The sequence below is a fragment of the Equus quagga genome, chromosome 12 (assembly GCF_021613505.1).
Source record: "Equus quagga isolate Etosha38 chromosome 12, UCLA_HA_Equagga_1.0, whole genome shotgun sequence".
In the NCBI taxonomy this organism is placed as follows: domain Eukaryota; kingdom Metazoa; phylum Chordata; class Mammalia; order Perissodactyla; family Equidae; genus Equus; species Equus quagga.
Genome location: NC_060278.1, coordinates 66992141 through 67012516, shown reverse-complemented (window position 1 = coordinate 67012516; position 20376 = coordinate 66992141). Strand labels below are relative to the sequence as shown.

Here is a 20376-nt window from a genome sequence, read left to right as displayed (position 1 = left end):
GGTAGGCACTGGGTGCATATCAGTGAGCAGTGAGACCTCTCTGAAGACTGAGACATTGGTGGTGGCCATTGCTGTCACCTAATACAGCCATGCTGCCATAAACCCTGGCAGACGGCATTGAAGTTGTTCCCCTGGCCTGTTAGCCCAGGGGTCTGCCACTCCCACTAGAGTCCAGATTTAATCCAGTTCAGCCAGGACAGGCAGCCCACCCTAGGGACTGGCCCCACCCAACAGCAAGCACTCAGGCTACTTGTCGTCCTGCATGCACTGGGTGCCCTGATCTTCTACAGGCAGGCAAATGTGTCTGCCTCTGAGGGGCATGGCCTGTGTGAGGACCAGGTGAACTGTGGGGGGCATTGGTGGAGAGGTGGGGGTCCCTGCAATGGGGTACACTCCAGGAGGTTGGGAAGTGTGCACAGACCAGGACTGCATTAATGTTGTGTGTGGCCCTGTGGGGGGTGGGGCAGAAGACCTGTGCTTCAAAAATAGCCATAAAAAGGATCAGACCCACCTTCCAAAGCCTGAAACAATTGGGTGTTCCCATGCCTAGGGCCAGCCCCACTTAGCTGTGCTCCTAAGAGAACTGACAACAGCCTTGCAGGCCTGAGGCCTACAGAAAATATAAGCCCCTGAGCATAGCAACCAGCTACATTGGATACCTACCCAATTAACAGGAAAACTGCAACAGGAGTGTGAGACTAGACCTTGCAGCCAATGGTGCTGAGGCTCCCCAAACCACATTTACAAATAGCTGGCCAGGGAGGGAAAGACTAGACTCCCTGGGTACCTGTAGTAAGAGCAACCCTGCCACAGTAGAAGGACACAAGTAGCCCAAACAGGGGTCACTTCTGGATCATCTGGACTGATGATAAGACAGAAGCACACTGCTGGGCCTCAAAAGGCATCTCTTACATAAGGCCACTTGTCCAAGATCAGGAGACACAGCTAACCCACCTAATACACAGATATAAGCACAGAGAAAGAGGCATAATGAGGAGACATAGGAATACATTCCAAGCAAGGGAACAGGACAAAACCCCAGAAAAAGAACTAAATGAAACAGAAATAAGAAATCTACATGACAAAGAGTTCAAACAAAAACTCACAAGGATGCTCACTGATATTGGGAGAAGACTGGATGAACACAGTGAGAATGTCAACAAAGAATTGGAAAATATAAAAAAGAACCAATCAGAAATGAAGAATACAATACTTGAAAGGAAAAATTCACTAGAGGGACCCAATAGCAGAGTAGATGATACAGAAGAACAGATCAGCAAGCTAGAGGAAATCACCCAAGCTGAACAGAAAAAAGAAAAAAGAATGAGAACAGTCTAAGGGAACTCTGGGACAATATCAAGCACACTAACATTCATTTTATAGGTGTCCAAGAAAGAGAAGAGAGAGACAAAGGGGCAGAAAACCTATGTGAAGAAATAATATCTTAAAACTTTCCTAACATAAGGAAGGAAACAGACATCCAAGTACAGGAAGCACAGAGAGCTCCAAACAAGATAAGCCCAAATAGGCCAACACCAAGACACATTATAATTAAAATGTCCAAAATTAAAGATAAAGAGAGAATCCTAAAAGTGGCAAGAGAAAGACAATAAGTGACACAAAGGAAAGCCCATAAGGCTATCAGCAGGCTTCTCAGCTGAAACCCAACAGGCTAGACGAGAATGGCATGACATATTTAAAGTGCTTAAAGGAAAAAACCTACAGCCAAGAATACTCTATCCAGCAAGGTTATCATTCAGAATGGAAGCAGAGACAAAGAGCTTCCCAGACAAGCAAAAATTAAAGGAGCGTATCACCAAGAAATCAGTTCTACAAGAAATGCTGAAGGGACTTCTTTAAGTGGGAAAGAGATGACCACAAATAGGGATAAGTAAATTATCAAAAAAAAAAAAAAACACAACAGGCAATAAAATCACTGGTAAAGGTAGAAATATAGTGAAGGTAGCAGATCACCCACCTATGAAGATAATATGAAGGTTAAAACACAAAAGTACTAAAATTACCTATTTCAATGATAAGAGGGTAATAGATAGACACACAAAACAAGAGATTAGATATGATTTCAAAAACATAAAATGTGGGAGGAGGGGAGTGAAAAAGTAAAGTTTTTAGAAAGAGGTCAAGCTAGAGAGACTATGAACTCAATATAGGTTGCTATATACGTAGAATATTATAGAGGAACCTCATGGTAATCACAAACCAGAAATCTATAATAAATAAACAAATAAGTAAGAGGAAAGAAATTAAACATATTATTAAAGAAAGCCATCAAATCACAAGGGAAGAGAGCAAGACAAAAAGAAAGGAACAGAGAAGAACTACTAAAACACCTAGAAAAAAAAAGTAACAGAATAGCAATAAACACATATTTATCAATAGCTACTTTAAACGTCAATGGACTAAATGCTCCATCCAAAAGGCACAGAGTGGCCAGTTGGATAAAAAAAAACAAGACCCACATATATGCTGCATATAAGAGACACAATTCACACCTAAAGACATTCACAAACCGAAAGTGAAAGGATGGAAAAAGATACTCCATGCAAATGGCAAAGAAAAGAAAGCAGGGATAGCAATACTTATATCAGACAAAATAGACTTTAAAACAAAAACTGCAACAAGAGACAAAGACGGGGACTACATAATTATAAAGGGAACAACGCAACAAGAAAATATAACACTTGTAAATATCTATGCACCCAACATAGAAGCATATAAATATATGAAGCAATTATTAACAGACATAAAATGAGAAATAGACAGTAACACAATAATAATAGGAAACTTTAACACACCACTTACACCAATGGATAGATCATCCAAACAGAAGGTCAATAAGGAAACACTGGCTTTAAACGACATCTTAGACCAGATGGACTTAGTAGATATATATGGAACATTCCCTCCAAAAACTGCAGAATACACCTTCTTTTCAAATGCACATGGAACAGTCTCCAGGAGTGATCACATATTAGGCCACAAAACAAGTCTCAATAAATTTAAGAAGATCGAAATAATACCATGCATGTTTTCCAACCACAAAAGTATGGAACTAGAAATCAACTACAGGAAGAAAATCAGAAAAGCCACAAAAATGTGGAGATTAAACAAAATGCTACTGAACAATGATTGGGTCAATGAAGAAATCAAAGGAGAAACCAAAGAAGACTTGGAGACAAATGAAAATGAAAATGTGACATGCCAAAATCTATGGGATACAGCAAAGGTGGTTCTAAGAGGAAAGTTGATAGTAATTCAGGCCTACCTCAACAAAGAAGAAAAATCCCAAATAAATAATCTAACAGTGTATCTAAAGTAACTGGAAAAAGAAGAACAAACGAAGCCCAAAATCAGCAGAGGGAAGGAAATAATAAAAATCAGCAGAAATAAACGAAATAGAGACTAAAAATACAATAGAAACAATTAATGAAACCAAGAGCTGATCCTTTGAAAAGATAAACAAAATTGACAAACCCTTAGCTAGAATCACCAAGAAAAAAAGAGAAAAGCCTCAAATAAATAGTCAGAAATGAAAGAGGAGAAATTACAACAGACACTTTAGAAGTACAAAAGATTATAAGAGAATACTATGAAAAGCTGTACACCAACCAAATGGATGAATTCTTAGAATCACACAACCTTCCAAAACTGGACCAAGAAGAAACAGAAAATTTCAATAGACTAATCACAGTAAGGAGATCAAAACAGCAATCAAAAATCTCCCCAAAAATAAAAGTCCAGGACCAGATGACTTCCTTGGTGAATTCTACGAAACATTCAAAGAAGTCTTAATACCTATACTTCTCAAACTCTTCCAAAAAATTGAAGAGGAGGGGAGGCTTCCTAACACATTCTACGAAGCCAACATTATCCTGATACCAAAACCAGACAAGGACAACACAAAAAAAGAAAATTACAGGCCAATATCAGCATGAACATTGATACAAAAATCCTCAACAAAATACTAGCAAATCGAATACAAGAATACATTAAAAAGATCATACATCGGGGCTGGCCCCGTGGCCGAGTGGTTAAGTTCGCGCGCTCCGCTGCAGGCGGCCCAGTGTTTCGTCGGTTCGAATCCTGGGCGCGGACATGGCACTGCTCGTCAGACCACGCTGAGGCAGCGTCCCACATGCTACAACTAGAGGAACCCACAACGAAGAATACACAACTATGTACCGGGGGGCTTTGGGGAGAAAAAGGAAAAAATAAAATCTTTAAAAAAAAAAAAAAAAAAAAAGATCATACATCATGATCAAGTGGGTTTTATTCCAGGAATGCACAGATGGTTCAACATTGAAAAATCTATCAACGTGATACACCACACTAACAAAATGAAGAATAAAAATCACATGATCATCTCAATAGATGCAGAGAAAGCATGTGACAAGATATAGCATCTATTTATGATAAAAACTCTAAATAAAATGGGTATAGAAGGAAAATACCTCAACATAATAACGACCATATATGACAAACCCACAGCAAATATCATTCTCAATGGAGAAAAGCTGAAAGCTATTCCTGTAAGAACAGGAACCAGACAAGGATGCCCACTGTCACCACTCTTATTTAACAGAGTATTGGAAGTCCTAGCCAGAGCAATCAGGCAAGACAAAGAAGTAAAAGGGATCCACATTGGAAAAGAAGAAGTGAAACTGTCACTATTGGCAGGCAACATGATTTTATATATAGAAAACCCTAAAGAATCCAGTAAAAATCTTTTAGAAATAATAAATGAATACAGGCAAGCTGCAGGATACAAAATCAACATAGAAAAAATCGGTTGTGTTTCTATACACTAACCACGAAGTAGCAGAAAGAGAAATTAAGAATACAATCCCATTTACAATTGCAACAAAAGGAATAAAATACATAGGAATAAACTTAACCAAAGAAGTGAAAGATCTGTACACTGAAAACTATAAAACATTGTTGAAAGAGAGTGAAGAAGACACAAAGAAATAGAAAGATATCCCATGCTCTTGGATTGGAAGAATTAACATCGTTAAAATGTTCATACTTCCTAAAGCAATCTATAGATTCAATGCCATCCCTATCAAAGTTCCAAAAACATTTTTCACAGAAATAGAACAAGGAATCCTAAAATTTATATGGAACAACAAAAGACCCGGAATAGCCAAAGGATTCCTGAGGAAAAAGAACAAAGCTGGAGGTATCACACTCCCTGATTTCAAAATATACTACAAAGCTAGAGTAACCAAAACAGCATGGTACTGGCACAAAAACAGACACACAGATCAAGGGAACAGAATCGAGAGCCCAGAAATAAACCCACACATTTATGGACAGCTAATATTTGATAAGGGAGCCAAGAGCATACAATGGAGAAAGGAGAGTCTCTTCAATAAATGGTGTTGGGAAAACTGGACAGCCACATGCAAAAGAATGAAAGTAGATAATTCCCTTACACCATGCACAAAAATCAACTCAAAATGGATTAAAGACTTGAATGTAAGACCCGAAACCATGAAACTTATAGAAAAAAACATAGGCAGTGTACTCTTTGACATTGGTCTTAGCAGCATATTTTCAAGTACTATGTCTGACCAGGCAAGGGAAACAAAAGAAAAAATGAACAAATGGGACTACATCAAACTAAAAAGCTTCTGCACAGCAAAGGAAACCATCAACAAAACAAAAAGACAACCTAACAATTGGGAGCAGACATTTGCAAACCATATATCAGATAAGGGCTTAATATCCAAAATATACAAATAACTTATACATCTCAACAACAAAAAACCCAACTACCCAATTAAAAAATGGGTAAAAGATTTGAACAGACATTTCTCCAAAGAAGATAGATGGACGGCCAACAGGCACATGAAAAGATGTTCAACATCATTAGGTATCAGGGAAATGCAAATCAAAATTACAATGAGATATCACCTCACTCCAGTCAGAATGGCTATAATTAACAAGACAGGAAACAACAAGTGTTGGAGAGGATGTGGAGAGAAGGGAACCCTCGTACATTGCTGGTGGGAGTGCAAACTGGTGCAGCCAATACGGAAAGCAGTATCCTCAGAAAATTAAAAATAGATCTACTATATGATGCAGTTATTCCACTGCTGGGTATTTATCCAAAGAACTTGAAAACATAAATGCATAAAGATACATACACCCCTATGTTCATTGCAGCATTATTCACAATAGCCGAGAACTGGAAGCAACCTAGGTGCCCATCAAGGGAGGGATGGATAAAGAAGATGTGGTATATATACACAATGGAATACCACTCAGCCATAAGAAATGATGAAATCCAGAAATTTGTGACAACATGGATGGACCATGAGGGTATATGCTAAGTGAAATAAGTCAGAGAGAGAGAGTCAAATACCATACGATCTCACTCATAAGTAGAAGATAAAAACAAAAACAAACAAACACATGGCAACAGAGATTGGATTGGTGGTTACCATAGGGGAAGGGTGGATGGGGGAGGGTAAAGGGGTGATTAGGCTCACATGTGTGGTGATGGATTATAATTAATTTTTGGGTGGTGAACATGATGTAATCTACACAGAATTCGAAATATATTACGATGTACACCTGAAAGTTAAAAAAAAATAAAAAACCAAAACTGTTTCCTTCTCACTTGGTGGCTCTGAGTTCTGCTGGGCTGTTTCCTAGCCTATGACCAGGGGCAGGTTAAAGAGGAAAAACTACTGTTGGAGCTTCCCATGTCTTCTGGTGCATTCTCACACCAGAAAAGAAAGGAATTTTGGAATATGATTATACTCATTCTTTTCATTCTAGGATAACACAAAATTCATGCTCCCTAGTTTGTTTCCTTATATGTAAAATTATTCTCTCAGCACATACAAGCAAAACTGAAGCTTCCAACATTTTTGTGTTCTGTAAAAAAATTAAAAAAAGGAGGGCAATCCAGTGGTCATCTAATTCTAGGAGTCTAGAGACCATCCCACCAATGTGGAATGGAGGTCTGGATAAGATACACAGAGGAGTCCCGACAGATAATGTTTTTAGTCTCTGTTTGGGCAACAGAATTACAACTTCTTCTTTTTTGTAATTTAATTTGTGTTTGGACAAAGAGCTCCCAAGAATGGCTGAAATTTAAGAGAAAAATCCCAAAGGGAGCCAGCTCTGTCAGCCTACTTCCAGTGAAACCTCAGGCCAGAACCACTAACAAAGCAGCAGTTTTGACAAACCTGAGCCATCACCTGGCCTGCTAATCCTATGATGGAGAGCCCATTACACTCGAAGCCCACCATAGCAGGAAGGAAAGAGGCAAAGGTAAGGAATCAGACGTCTAGAAGAACTAATCGACCTCTAGAGTCGACAAATGGCTCACTGCTTCAAATTCTAGGAATACCTCTTTAACATTTTCATTTTTAATTTACACATAGTGAAATTCATTTTGGGGGCTTAAAAAGTACCTTCTTTTTTTCTTTAAACAGAATTGCTTTCAGGCAGATATTGGGGAGAATGATGAAGCAGGAAGAGGAGGGATGTGGAGATAAGACTCCTAAAAGATACCATTAATTTGTTCTCTGATCTTGGGCAGATACTTTTGTCTCCTGAGCAGCAATTTCATGATGTGTAAAATGGGAGTGAAAATACAAGAAAGCTATCCCACAGTGCTCTTGCAAGGGGCAAAGGAGACTGATCTGAGAGCATTTTGCAAGTTCTAAAGCCTCATTCATCAGAGCTTTTATTAAATTATAGCAGTATTATTAATTATGATCTTATTAAAATAAGTTTTTTCTAGCATCGATTAAAAAATAAGATGAAACAGATTTGATTAAAAATCTACTAATTAAAAAAGCGTGTGAAATGAAAATCAAGTCCTTCCACTAATTTAATACACAAACATTTAACGATAAGTTGACAAATTTTTCAGGTGCTACCCGGGTTGAAGGTACCACGTCAAGCACTGTAAGGGGACTGAGGCAGAATAAAGCACAGCTCCTGCCTTCCAGCAATGACCTCTGAGGGGTAAGGAGACAGCTATGCATAGCTGAGGGTGAAGCCAGGCCAACAGCATAGGGTTTTTGCAGGGGGCAGCAAGTACTCATGGGGACTCAAGGGTGAGAAGCAAACAGGTGACAGAGGGCAATGGGTCTTGACAAAAGGACCATGCTGCACACATTCAATGCAAGACTCCCGTACAGAAAAAAATGGTAGGTATTTTATGTTAATGTCTTATTACTGAAAGGTTCTCTTTTTTCTAAGATTTTCTCCAGCCCACAAATACCTATCAAAGAATATTTTTCCATGGAAGAACAAAAGAAAAACTGTTGTTTATTGTTTCTTTAGAAAACAATGTTCTCTCCAAAGTGTGTTCCACTAAATAGCATTAATAGCTTAACAAGCTGCATTACCAACTACCACTTACTGTTATGTGCTAAAAAGAAATCAACAGACAAAAAGAGATTATTCCCCACAAGGAGAGTACTTTCTCACAGAAACAAGACTTGCAATTTAAAGTGCTCTTCTTGATGTTATTTCCTTGCATCTAAACCTATCCTTTATGGATTATAAACCACAGTCATGATTAAAAATCTCTTCTATTCAAAAATCACTCCTTTTCAACAGGACTTAGCAGCATCCCCCTGCCCCTAGTACAATTTAGTACTTGACATGCCTCTAGAAGCCATCGCTCTGTCTCTCAGTTCTTCTCTGCCTAAAGAAAAAAGTGAATGTTCTTTAAATCTTCATGGAATTCTAAATGGAGAAAGACGATCTTGTAGGTCAACAAGTGATATTCCAGACAACAGGGAATCCCTACTGTAGTGGCAGCACCAGTGCCTACTAAAGACCCAACTGTCCTCGCCTTTCCAAGGCCCCAAAGAGAGCCATTAGGACCCCGCTTCACAGAACAAGAAGCTCAAGCCAGAGAAAGCTAGGTGGTCACTGATGCAAGGATGCAGAGACTTAACTGCAAGGCCAGGGCTCAAGCTCTAAAGTGGACATCCTTTTTCCCCAGGCTGCCAGTGAGGGGGCCAGGCCAGATAGCCTGAATGGATACTTCAGAGCTTGAGAGGCTTACAAACCCCTAATCAATCATCTGCTATGCCTCGATAGGATCGGGTTAGAAAGTGTCTCTGGTGGTGAGCTGGTGTCTACCATCAGTTCCCCATTCTGGAGGTAAGACAGCCCGATCTCTCTCTCCCCACAAGCATGGCTCTAGACATTTGAAGAAAGCAATGATTGGTACCCATGTGCCAACTCTTTACCAGGCAAGCTGTTCTCTCACCATCCTTCTTCCTCTTAGCTACTTGGGCAGTGGGGATGAGGGTAGCAGAGCTACCCTGAGCTTCCTCCTGGCCTCCATTCATGCTTGTAGTGCCTTGGGCTTTGTTACTGCAGACCACACCAGTCATTCAGATTGGGCTTTTGGACAAAATACAACTCAGATATTTTTCATGTTAACTCTGAATTAATCAGATCACACAATGTTTTACTTCTTAAATTGATTTTTAAAAATACCTTGAATCATATGAAATCACACCCCCCTTTTTGAAAAATAGTCCAATATTGGCAATTTTCATATAGTTCAATGTAAAACATTTGCAATTCTTTAAATTTCCCTGGTTACATTTTTGCATGGTTTAATTTCCTTTGTTAAGTTGAGAGAGCTAGTCTTTCATACTTTTTTTGATTACTGAGTTTTGTCATTTAATTTATATTGTCTGGCTCTTCTCCTAGTCTAGTGTCGTCTACACAGGTTCTCTTCTAGGACAGGGTCTCTCAATCTCAGCACTATTGACACTTTGGATCGTAAATTCTTTGTCGTGGTTGTAGGATGTTTAATGACATCCATGACCTCTACCCACTAGCTGCCAGTGCACTCCCCTCCCCACTTGTGACAACCAAAATGTCTCCAGACATTTCCAAGGTCCCCAGAGGGGTGGGGGATGTGTGTCAAAATCCCCCTGCATCCCAGGAATCACTGCTCTAGGGTAATGAACACTGGTTAGCTCATCACTATAGAAAGTTAATGCCTGCTTTGAAATTGACAGTTGGAACCAAAGTCTCAACCAGAAGAGTTCAGCTCAGCTACTGTGGTCACCCATTCTTCCCCATGGATTTAAGGAGGTCTTTCTTTTTGTCTTCGATTTTCTATCAATCAACACATTTACTGACTCCCTACTGTCTTGGAAAAGACAAGATGTATTCCAGAGAGTCTACTGAGGAAGATGTTGATAACTTGGACCTTGTGAGAAGCCACAATAGAGTCTCCTTTCAGAGAGACCTGAGGGGCAAAAGAATATTTTCTCTACTGAAAAATGTAGGCCAGCTTATACATTGTATCATATGGTAACAGTTTACTGAGAACAAAATCTTTCAATTTTCCATAAATATTGAGTTGCTATTATATTGCATTTTTATGCTTTAATTTATTTCATAAAGCATGTGATTATTAAACACGGCAAAATACATATAATTCATATTCTTCACTGATAGCATTTACTTGAAAGAAAGTCTTTATACTTTAATTTCAAAAATGGAAATCAAACAAAACTCTAGTTTCTGGGCTCCCAGGCAAACTTTTTCCTCTCAGATCAGCCTCCCATGCGATCACTTACACTTGTTAAAGCTGTGAAGCGAGTTCACTGCACGTGTAAAACCTCATAACTGGAACCTCCACCATCTGTTACCTTCTATATATTTCTACTTTTCTTATTTAGGTGTAAGTGGGTTCAGTCTATAGCTTAATGGAAAATAATTATTGGTTTTACAGCTATAAAAGAAAAGAAAAAACACTCCTGTTTATTATTTTGGTGCAATCATCTATCTTAAGAGTCCATGGCTGAACAAAAATATAATAAAATTTTCTTCGATAAAATGAGTAATCTACGGCTTGTACATTCTCATGAAACCTTAGGGGAAACATTCAGAAACCAATGTTACTTGATGGTATAACACTATATGATAGATTCTACATGTTATTACTCTGATTTTGCAAAATAAGCACAAACTAAGAATTACCATTAACTTAACAATACAAGTCAGGAGAGGCGACATACACCACCTAACCTTGCAAATATTATTCCTCCATCAAACCTAAGTCAAACTTGAAAGTTTTGTTTATTGCTGTAGCAAATCTTTATATTCAGTAAAATCCCAATAATTTGAATGAAGTAAATTCAAGCTAATAAAAATTATATTTCTAGGAAAATAAAAGAATTATTTTGTCAAATTACTTTCAAAAAAATAGTAACAACATTGGCTAACAAAACCATAAAATAACAGAGAACTTTGGAAGTTCTAGCTTAATAACTGTAAATAAATTTACGGTTTGCGCCCTGTTTGAATTCCAACAGGGTTAGAAAATACATTCTCTTAAGTGGAGAGACAATGTGCCTGGAAATCTTTCCCACACGTTTCTACTTTCCTCACAGGCAAGGATTCTTTGAGGACACCTTCCATACACTTGATTAGCCTGCCACTGTGTTACAATGTCCACAGTGAAGAGAGGGGTCCCATCCTACCTTACCCCCCGCCTTTTCTCAATTCATCTTTTTGCTTTCTAAATTGACTTTTGCTCTGAGAGATAATGGGAATTGTGCCAGGAGGTTCTGCCTTCTCAGGGCACTTATCACTCAGCACTATATCCCACCTGTTCAAAATACTTCATACACACACACAAATATATATATACAAAACATACATGTGCACATGTACATAAATATACACATGTGCATATATACACACATATAAATAGATAAATTTACACGCCCAAACCCCATCTGTGCCTCAGTTCTTGTTAGGCCCTCATTACCTTGCCCCTGGGCTATATTACGATTCCCTTTCTGTGCTTGTTGTCATCATTCTCTCCTGACTATAATTTATCCCACATAACCACTGTGGTTTATGCTTCTTAAAATGCTTTTTGGTAATTTTGAGTGTTGTGTTCTAAAACATTCAACGGCTCCCCATTACCCAAGAGATGAAAAAGGCTCTGAATCAAGGCTCTCTACAGTGCTGCCTGGATTCCTATCCACACATTATTTCCATGCCTGTATCTGGCACTAAATCAAAACCACTCTGTTCCTTGAACATAGCCTGAGAAGGTCTGTATATTTGACATGTGAAATTTCATCCTGCTTCTTATCCAGCTATCTAAATCCTATCCATCTCTGAAAGTTCTGCTCAAATTGCACCTCTGTGAGCTACTTTCAAACCAACTCAACCAGCAGGGTATTCAACCAAGTTCAATTCCTATAATGTGTATATCACTCATCTGGCCCTTTGCCAAGCTGATGGAAATTACAGATACTCATTTATGTGCATCATGCCACTGTACATACTCTCAGAACCTGACCAGGTCTTTACTATGTTGAGGAAAAATATTCAACTTGAAAAACTTATTGAACCTTTGGCTGTCTTAGAAAAGAATGATGTGACTCCAATAATAAAATGCCTGAAAATAAATCAGAAGATCCAAGAATGCTCAGTAGGAGGGGGCCTTAGAGACCTCCAGTCCAACTCATGTACTTGACCACCTGCAGTCAGGCAAGGGCCCCAGAGCCCGTGGGAGACAAAGCTGAATCCAGCTCCAAGGTCTTTCACCTCCCAATATGAGGCTTGTCGTCCATACACGTCAAATGTTGACTATATCCTGAAGCTGGTTATATCCTGAAGTCTTGAAAGACACATTTCCCTATTCTTAAAAACCTTAAGAATAAGCCCTGGAATTAGTCCTATTTTTACTCACTGTACAACTCTATAGTTTTTTAAAATTGTTTTTAAATGAAGCTTTTAAGTTGGCCTTCTAAAGTGACTCCACTGATACACATCAAGGTTATTATTTAATTCTTTAAACATCAGTTGGACCTTTAAATTTATAAAAATGCTCTTTATCCTGGGAGCATTTAGTTAAAATCCCATGACTTCAAACCTCGGTAAAAATCACTTGCTGTACAGAATAAGCACTTTAGCGATGCACTAGAATTATTTCCTTGGATATGAGATAAACAAGGTCCCTAAATTGCCATCTTAATTCTTCACTTTCTCTGAAACTGAATACTCATTTATGCTTAGTCTTAAATATATTTATAAACTAATGAGTATCTAAAAAATATGGTTCTAGTTATAAGTGTAAATTTTCAGCAAAGAGAAATTCTTTGTCTGAGAAAAGGTGATGCAATTATTACATATCACTGCATGATACAGGCTGTCTGGGGTTATTAAAAGAGTCAGGTATGACCAATTTACAAGCATCACCCCTGCAGCTTGCTTTCACAGCTCACTGCTGAGTTTTATGCTCACTGAGAGGCCCCCTGGGATCTTTTTACAAATGACTGTTTATTATTATATTATTCCATCATATATCTCATGGGAGGAGGTTGTAACATCCGTTAAGAAAATCATGAACTATTTTGACTTCTATGATAGAATATTACTCTACATATGTTTAAAATTATGTTTTCTTTAACACTGGTGTGGCAAAAGCTTAATTAAAATATAAAGTTAAATGGAAGCAAAAATGTTCCTAAAAAAAGTAAATATTCTTCGCTACAAAACAAGTGGCTAAAATTAAGGGGAAAAAAAGAAACGCTACAAGTGCATTCAGCAGCTGAAACATGAACCAATGTTGATCCCGCACCTCTAGTGCCCAGCACAGCACTTTGCAGAGTAGTCACTGTCGAAGCCAGTTTCTTCTGTGCAGACAAGAGAATCCAGTCCGCTGAGATTAAGAGGAAAGGGATTTATATCAGGGCATTAGATGGCTTATAAAATTTCTAGAAGTGCCAGGGAACCAAGCATGAACCCTCCGCAGCCAGGAACAAGGCAGCAGCAGAAACGCCCAGCCACGCCACAGAGCAGTTCCTGTGAAGGCTCCCTTGCCTGCTCCTGTCGCCTGCGTAGCAGAACCCCCCTGACAGCTGCTGCCCACTGCTCCCTACGTCTGCCTTCTAGTGCCACGTAGATGCTTCTGCTGGACGGGACCTAGGCAAGGTCCACCGAGCTGCAAGGAGTTGGGGACACACAGAGTTTAGTTTTCTAGCTTTCACATACAGAAGGCACACTGGGTGGGGTGAGGAGCAGGTAGAAAGTGAGCCAACGGCCAGGGACACAGAAGAAACATTTTTGAATTACAAAAGGGCTAAATAAAGATTTACTACTTATGTCTGACCCACAGCATGGGAGTGGTTATTTCTCTATATGTTCTGAAATTCCACAATGGCTAGTTATATTTTTCAGTCAAATCGTTACTTCAAAAGTAAGAAAATGTAGGGGAACAGAAAAAACCCAACATTTTAGGATATGAGAACAATAAAATACACTCAGTTACTCAAGGAGCTGGTTTTGTCCTCCTCATCCTCTTCAGCATCATTACAGGGGCTCACGCTCACTGGGGACTGTCGTGCCCCAGCTCTGAACTGACTGCATTACATGTTTTACCTCCTCCAAGTCTTCAAAGAACCCTCTGAGGTAGGCAGTGTAATTATCTGCATCTTACAGATAAGGGAACCAAGGCACGGTGAGGTCAAACGACATGGCTAATAAGAGGTATAGCCAAGTTTGGAGCTCAGCCAGGCTGTCTGGAAGCTCATGCTCTGAACTGCTACACTATATCACACTATATCACACTAAATCATAACTTTATACTGTTATGATTCAAATCTGTAGCTGGATGGTTGCCTCAGGGCAGAACAATACACATTTCTCCACCTGGGAGCCTCATGCTTTTTTGGTGCATTACAAATGATACTACCACGTTATAGATGACAATGACAAAGACATAGTTACCAAAATTTCTATATGCAAATTTGCAACAATAATTTTGCATTAATGTAAGCTTTGCATTTAAAGAGAATTTAACTTTGATGTATAACAGACAAATTGTATCAAGACCTTAAATCTGTAAGTCATTGTTAAAAACAGTTTACTTATTTGAAGTAAAGAAAACTTTCCAGTTTTTGATATATGTTCTTAGAGACATGAAAATAAAATTCCTTTCCTCAACTGTCCTTTTCCATTTCACACATATTGATCTTTCCATGTTTTAACTAATGATGAAATTAACAGGAACTGTTTTTAAGAAATCCGAATCATAGCTCCTTTCATGTCCAAATATTTTGCGGAAGACTGAGGTGAAAAAGCTGCTTAAGCATTAGGAAAAACTAAGAACAACCAGGAACAGCTTTAGAAGAGCGGTTGAAAGATGGTGAAATGGGAAGGCAATCACGGAAAAGTGTCTGCAGGTTGGGGATGGGAGGGTACTCAGATAAGGAGTATTCTGAAGCAGAGCAGGACCAAGGCAAGAGCCCAGGTGAAATAAGACAAAAGGGAGGAGTATGACCAAAGACTGTTTGTTTGACCCATGTGTTAGCGGTGAATCAATGGGAAAGACATTGCCTGTAGAATAAGCCAAGCCTATCTGTGAACTCTAACAGCATTTTTCAACATGTGGCATTAGGCCAGTGTTCCCAATACTTTTTGAACCTTAGATATTTATACAATGGGTCATGTTATTTATCTAACTGAACTGCGAAGAAGAATCCATGGGACAGCATACTGCAGTTCTCGACAGAGCGGCACTGCAGGTGCTAAGGAAACGAGGATCTTCTATCCCAAACAGACACAAAGCAGGTGGGCAGAGGGAAGCACAGGAAGACCCCTTCACAAGCAGGCTGGGCAGTCCTATGAATCACCTCAAATTTTCCACATAATTTACAGTTATTTTGAAGGTCTTTATGATCCTAATTATTTTCTAAGCCAGTAACAGGATCAATTTTTAAAAATTCACTGTTGAGGAAAAATAAACTATTTCAAAGCATTTTCTCAATCATCCTAATAAACCATAAACTCACAGTGTACATGTACCGTGGGAAATACTATTTGATACGGTCATTATTTTAGCTATTAAATTATTAAGACTACTACTCAGCCATAACATAAGAAAAATTCCACATATATGGAAGATAAACACATAGATAAGGAGAAGAGATCAGTGGTTACCAGAGGAGGAGGGGGTGGGGGGATGGTGAAAGGGTTAAAGGGGCACATATATACAGTGACAGATAAAAACTAGACTATTGGTAGTGAGCACGAAGCAGTCTATACACAGAAACTGATATACAATAACGTATACCTGAAATTTACACAGTGTTATAAGCCAACATGACCTCAATAAAATAATTAAAATAAATTTTTTTAAGTTATTAGGATAGCTAAAACTGGTCCAAACAATATTAAAAACAGTTGGTTAGGAACGTACCACATTTTAAATTCTGGCTACTTGGTATATGTATTATAATTACTATTTTTTAAGTATAGAAATGACTATATTTGTTTACATGATGAATTTGCTATCCTATCAGATGAAACCATGATTTTATGTGATTGTAAGAACATGAACAGAACCAAGGATAATCTGTGAGACATCTAGTTTACAAATAGTTTCTTTTTTTTTTCTTTTTTTTTTTTTTTTGGAGGAAAATTAGCCCTCAGCTAACTACTGCCAGTCCTCCTCTTTTTGCTGAGGAAGCCTGGCTCTGAGCTAACATCCGTGCCCATCTTCCTCTAGTTTATACGTGGGACGCCTACCACAGCATGGCTGCCAAGCAGTGCCATGTCCGCCCCCGGGATCCGAACCAGCGAACCCCGGGCCGCCGAGAAGCGGAACGTGCGAACTTAACCGCTGCGCCACCGGGCCGGCCCCAATAGTTTCTTTTTTTTGATTAAAAAAAGTCTTCAATTACTATAAACACTCTTCTGTCTGGAACATCTCGGAGCTTATTTCACTTGATCTTAGCCAAAAGACCGAGAAGCGATTGCTTACTTCAAATTCCACACTTTATTAGTCATTACTGACATAATTTTGATACGGTCAGATTTCAGAAAGCATCCGTAAAGTGACCAGGCCACAGCATAATGCTCACGGGGCCCTGGGTCTTGCCACAGTTTTAAAGCTCTGGTGGCCCATGAGCCACACAAGGCAGAGTTGTGCAGACAAGTTTGCCACCCAGAGGCAAAAGGAGGAAATTCACCTTGGATTCTATTTGTAAGACAAAACTAATAAATGTCAAAAATTTTTAAATTATTTGTTATTACTTATTTAAAAAACACAGGAAATTCTTTTTAGGGTTCTCCCTGCACGAATGAAGACTTTTAGTGCCAGGCTACATAAAAGTGTGGCTCTCTGAGAACTCCCACAAGATGAAAACAAGCCCTGAGACGGTACTAGTTCACCAATTAAAAAATCGAATTTAACTGTATTCTCTATGGTAGATGTTTTCTTTTTATAATTAATATAACGTGTTTACATATAAGTTCTGTAACAACCACCACGAATCTATTTAGACATGTGCACCAAAAGTTAAACTAATTATCAGAGACTTTTCTTACTTAAACGAGAAAAGTTTTCTTCCTTAGAAGGTCTTCTGCGTAATTTTCTTCTGTCAAAGGAATAAATTTTATTTAGAGTAATTCTGTTTGGCAAATGGTCAGGGCTTCTAAGACATACACCAATAATTGTTAAGGTTAAAGCAAAACAGTCAACTCTATTAAACACACAAAAATTCAAGCTTCTAATAGCTGAAACAATAGGCTGACTATAAAGTAGAGATTTATGATATCCTCATTTTGTCTTAGAAGTCTGTAGGTTGGGATTACTACTAGCAATGGGCCATCATTTAAGATTTATGTAATTTACAGTGAACAACAAAAGATCAAACTTAAGCAAAAACATGGCATACACTAAAATGTGAAAATGATTTTAAGCATAAAATTTGAAAACTCCTTATTTTACACCGTAAAATCTTATTTTTTGAAATAGTTTTTTGGGTTCTCAAAGGTTATAATATACTCATTTCACCCCATATTATTGTTTCATTTTCATTCCAACACACTTTAAAACAGAAAGATGACTCTAAACTCACACCTATTTATGTGACTTTCTAGAAAATTCATTCTAGGAATACTAAGGGTTTACTGCTGATTTCAAACTTGTTTTCATTAAATCAGAAGATTCTACAGTTGATTACTATTTCCAAGTAAATTTTTTTCCTGCAAAACCTTAGCAAAATATTGCTTTAAAGTACAACAGTGTTAACTAACCATTCTTCCTCTGGTTCTCTCATTGAGGGATTTCATTATTATCTGTCAGAGTTAATTCTCTTCCCTTTTTATACCCCTTAATCTTCCACATGCCCTGAGTTGTAACATTCTGTTAAAGATGCTTCCACCATCAATGATGGCTGTATGAAGATGGCTCCATCTGAGCACGAAGTACAAACAGTTCTATTCTCACATCTCTATTTCTACATTTATTTAGGAAATAAACGAGACGATGGGTGTAAGTCCAGCCTGCTGTATAGATGTCCTCTACACACTGCTGAAATTGGAGCAAAATCTAACAATGTCAACTCAGTAGGACAGTATGGTTATTACTTCAGATAAAAGCTCAATGATGAAAGCTCAAAGTGTTTATCAGGGAACATATCGCAAGAGTTTTAAATAGGGCCCAAAGGTTGGCAAGGTTCAAGTGTATTCTGAAGCAGCCAAGGAAAGCTGGCCAATCAGGAGAATGACTTCCTACATGTACCCCAGGGGTATCAAAAGGTCTGTGCGTCTGCATCATACAAAGGATAAGAGAAACACAGAAAGGACGGCTACTTGGTAGTTCATGAATGATTCAAGTTCACTGTTAAGTATCTACAAGTTAAAGGGTAAATTGTAAAACATTCTCTATATCTCTAATTTCTAAAGAAGACCTCGTGATAAAAGTAAATGCCTTAAAATTTCTTGAATTTTTCCTATTCCTTCCTCTTCCCATCTCCAATGCTACCATCTTACTTCTCATCATTTTTTAAATCCATATTCATTTAATCACTTCCTAACTAATCTGTCTCCAGGCCCACCCTCCTACTCTATCCTACCACTGTCAGATTTTCAAATCCATCCTCCAGACAGTGTCCAGAATAATCCCTGTGAAGTATAAACTAATCACATCATTTGCCTGCTTGATATTCAGACAGCAAGTCAAGAGTCAGAGTGTCCCTGTCCCACTTTCCCACCCTCTGCTCACTGGCTGGCGTCTTCTCAAGGGAGGAGCCCAGGGGCTGGCCATATCCCACCCAGGGGCTACAATGAGGGGCTGTCGTTAGTGGCTCCTTTGGTCTTTCTGCTTCAGCTTAACCACAAATCATATTTTTGGTGGATAAATTAAAATAGGTCCTCATCAAGTAATGTCGGGACCCCTGATTCATGGGTGAGGTCATTCACAAAAACATCTTACCTCCTAAAAAAATAGTTTTCAAACATTATTAAATGACCAGAATAATTTTCTTCAAATATTAACTAGTGTAGAATCCCAAGAAAAAGTGGTTGAAATAGCATTTTTGAGGCTGACAACACAGGCAGAGGTTAGATCATATAGAATTGTATAGGCCATGGAATAAAATTCAAATCTGGTTGGTGCAATGCAAAGTCAGTGGGGAGAAGAAGCAGGGATGTGATAAAATCTGATTTACATTTTTGAAAGACCACTGTTGTTGCTGTGTGCAAGAGTTGAAACTACTGAGAATTTCAACCTTTCTAATGTATTTTCATAAACCTCAATTTAACCTATAAAGTGTGAAATGCACTTTCCAAATAAGGGACCACCATGATAAAGGAGTCACAGAATACCTGATCCTCACTGGTTAATCCAAGGTGCATCACAAGGTAAAAATGCACCAGGAAGTCCGAGTTTGGCAGCACGTCCTGGCGTCGGGTCATCATGGCACAGATCAGTTTGTAGGCTTGTAGTTTGCCTTCCTTATATTCATTTGGCAATGTTGTCGCCTGCCAAGGAGATGATGTTTAAAGAGTTAACCAACTCCAGGTGCAGGGCATTTCAGCATTTCATTTACTTCTCAGTATTCCATAAGAGTTGTTTATGGAGCTGTGGGATACCTTGGCTTTAGTTAGACAGCCTGTCTTTGAAAGATGCAGTCTTGGGCGATTGCATATTTTAAACTCAATCTCAGAAAGGAAGAGGAAATTACAATAAAGGAATAAACACATATTCACTTGCCTTAAAAAGCCATGATGCAAACATTCTGAGCGGTGGGATCAAGACCGGGGGAGATGGAGAAGACTGGTTATCCAGGCTTATTGCTAGATTATCCCGTATCTAATTCACAGAGAGGAGAATTTTAGGGAAGGAATTATACAGTTTATCCCAATGATACTTCAATATTGTGTCCCATGGGCAAAGAGCTGCCTCCAATTAAATTTTTATAAGTTGAGTGAGAACCTATAATATTTACAAGTTTTTCTTTTATCATGAGATTTCCTGTTCCTTTGAATTGTGTGCCTGACTTACTGTACCTGATATTAGATTTAACACAAAACTAGAGCATTGTT

The 20376-nt window shown here is 38.5% G+C and overlaps 1 protein-coding gene across 6 annotated transcripts in view; it reads right to left on the bottom strand.

The window, feature by feature from the left end:
- RALGAPA2 (Ral GTPase activating protein catalytic subunit alpha 2) overlaps positions 1 to 20376 on the bottom strand; it is a 323368-nt gene that overhangs the window by 156334 nt on the left and 146658 nt on the right. For all 6 annotated transcript variants that reach the window (XM_046679548.1, XM_046679547.1, XM_046679546.1 and 3 more), the window contains 2 exons: positions 20045 to 20143; positions 19657 to 19812 (listed from right to left, as the gene is read on the bottom strand). In XM_046679548.1, the coding sequence (XP_046535504.1) occupies positions 19657 to 19812; positions 20045 to 20143 (255 nt within the window). The remainder of the gene's footprint in view (positions 1 to 19656; positions 19813 to 20044; positions 20144 to 20376) is intronic.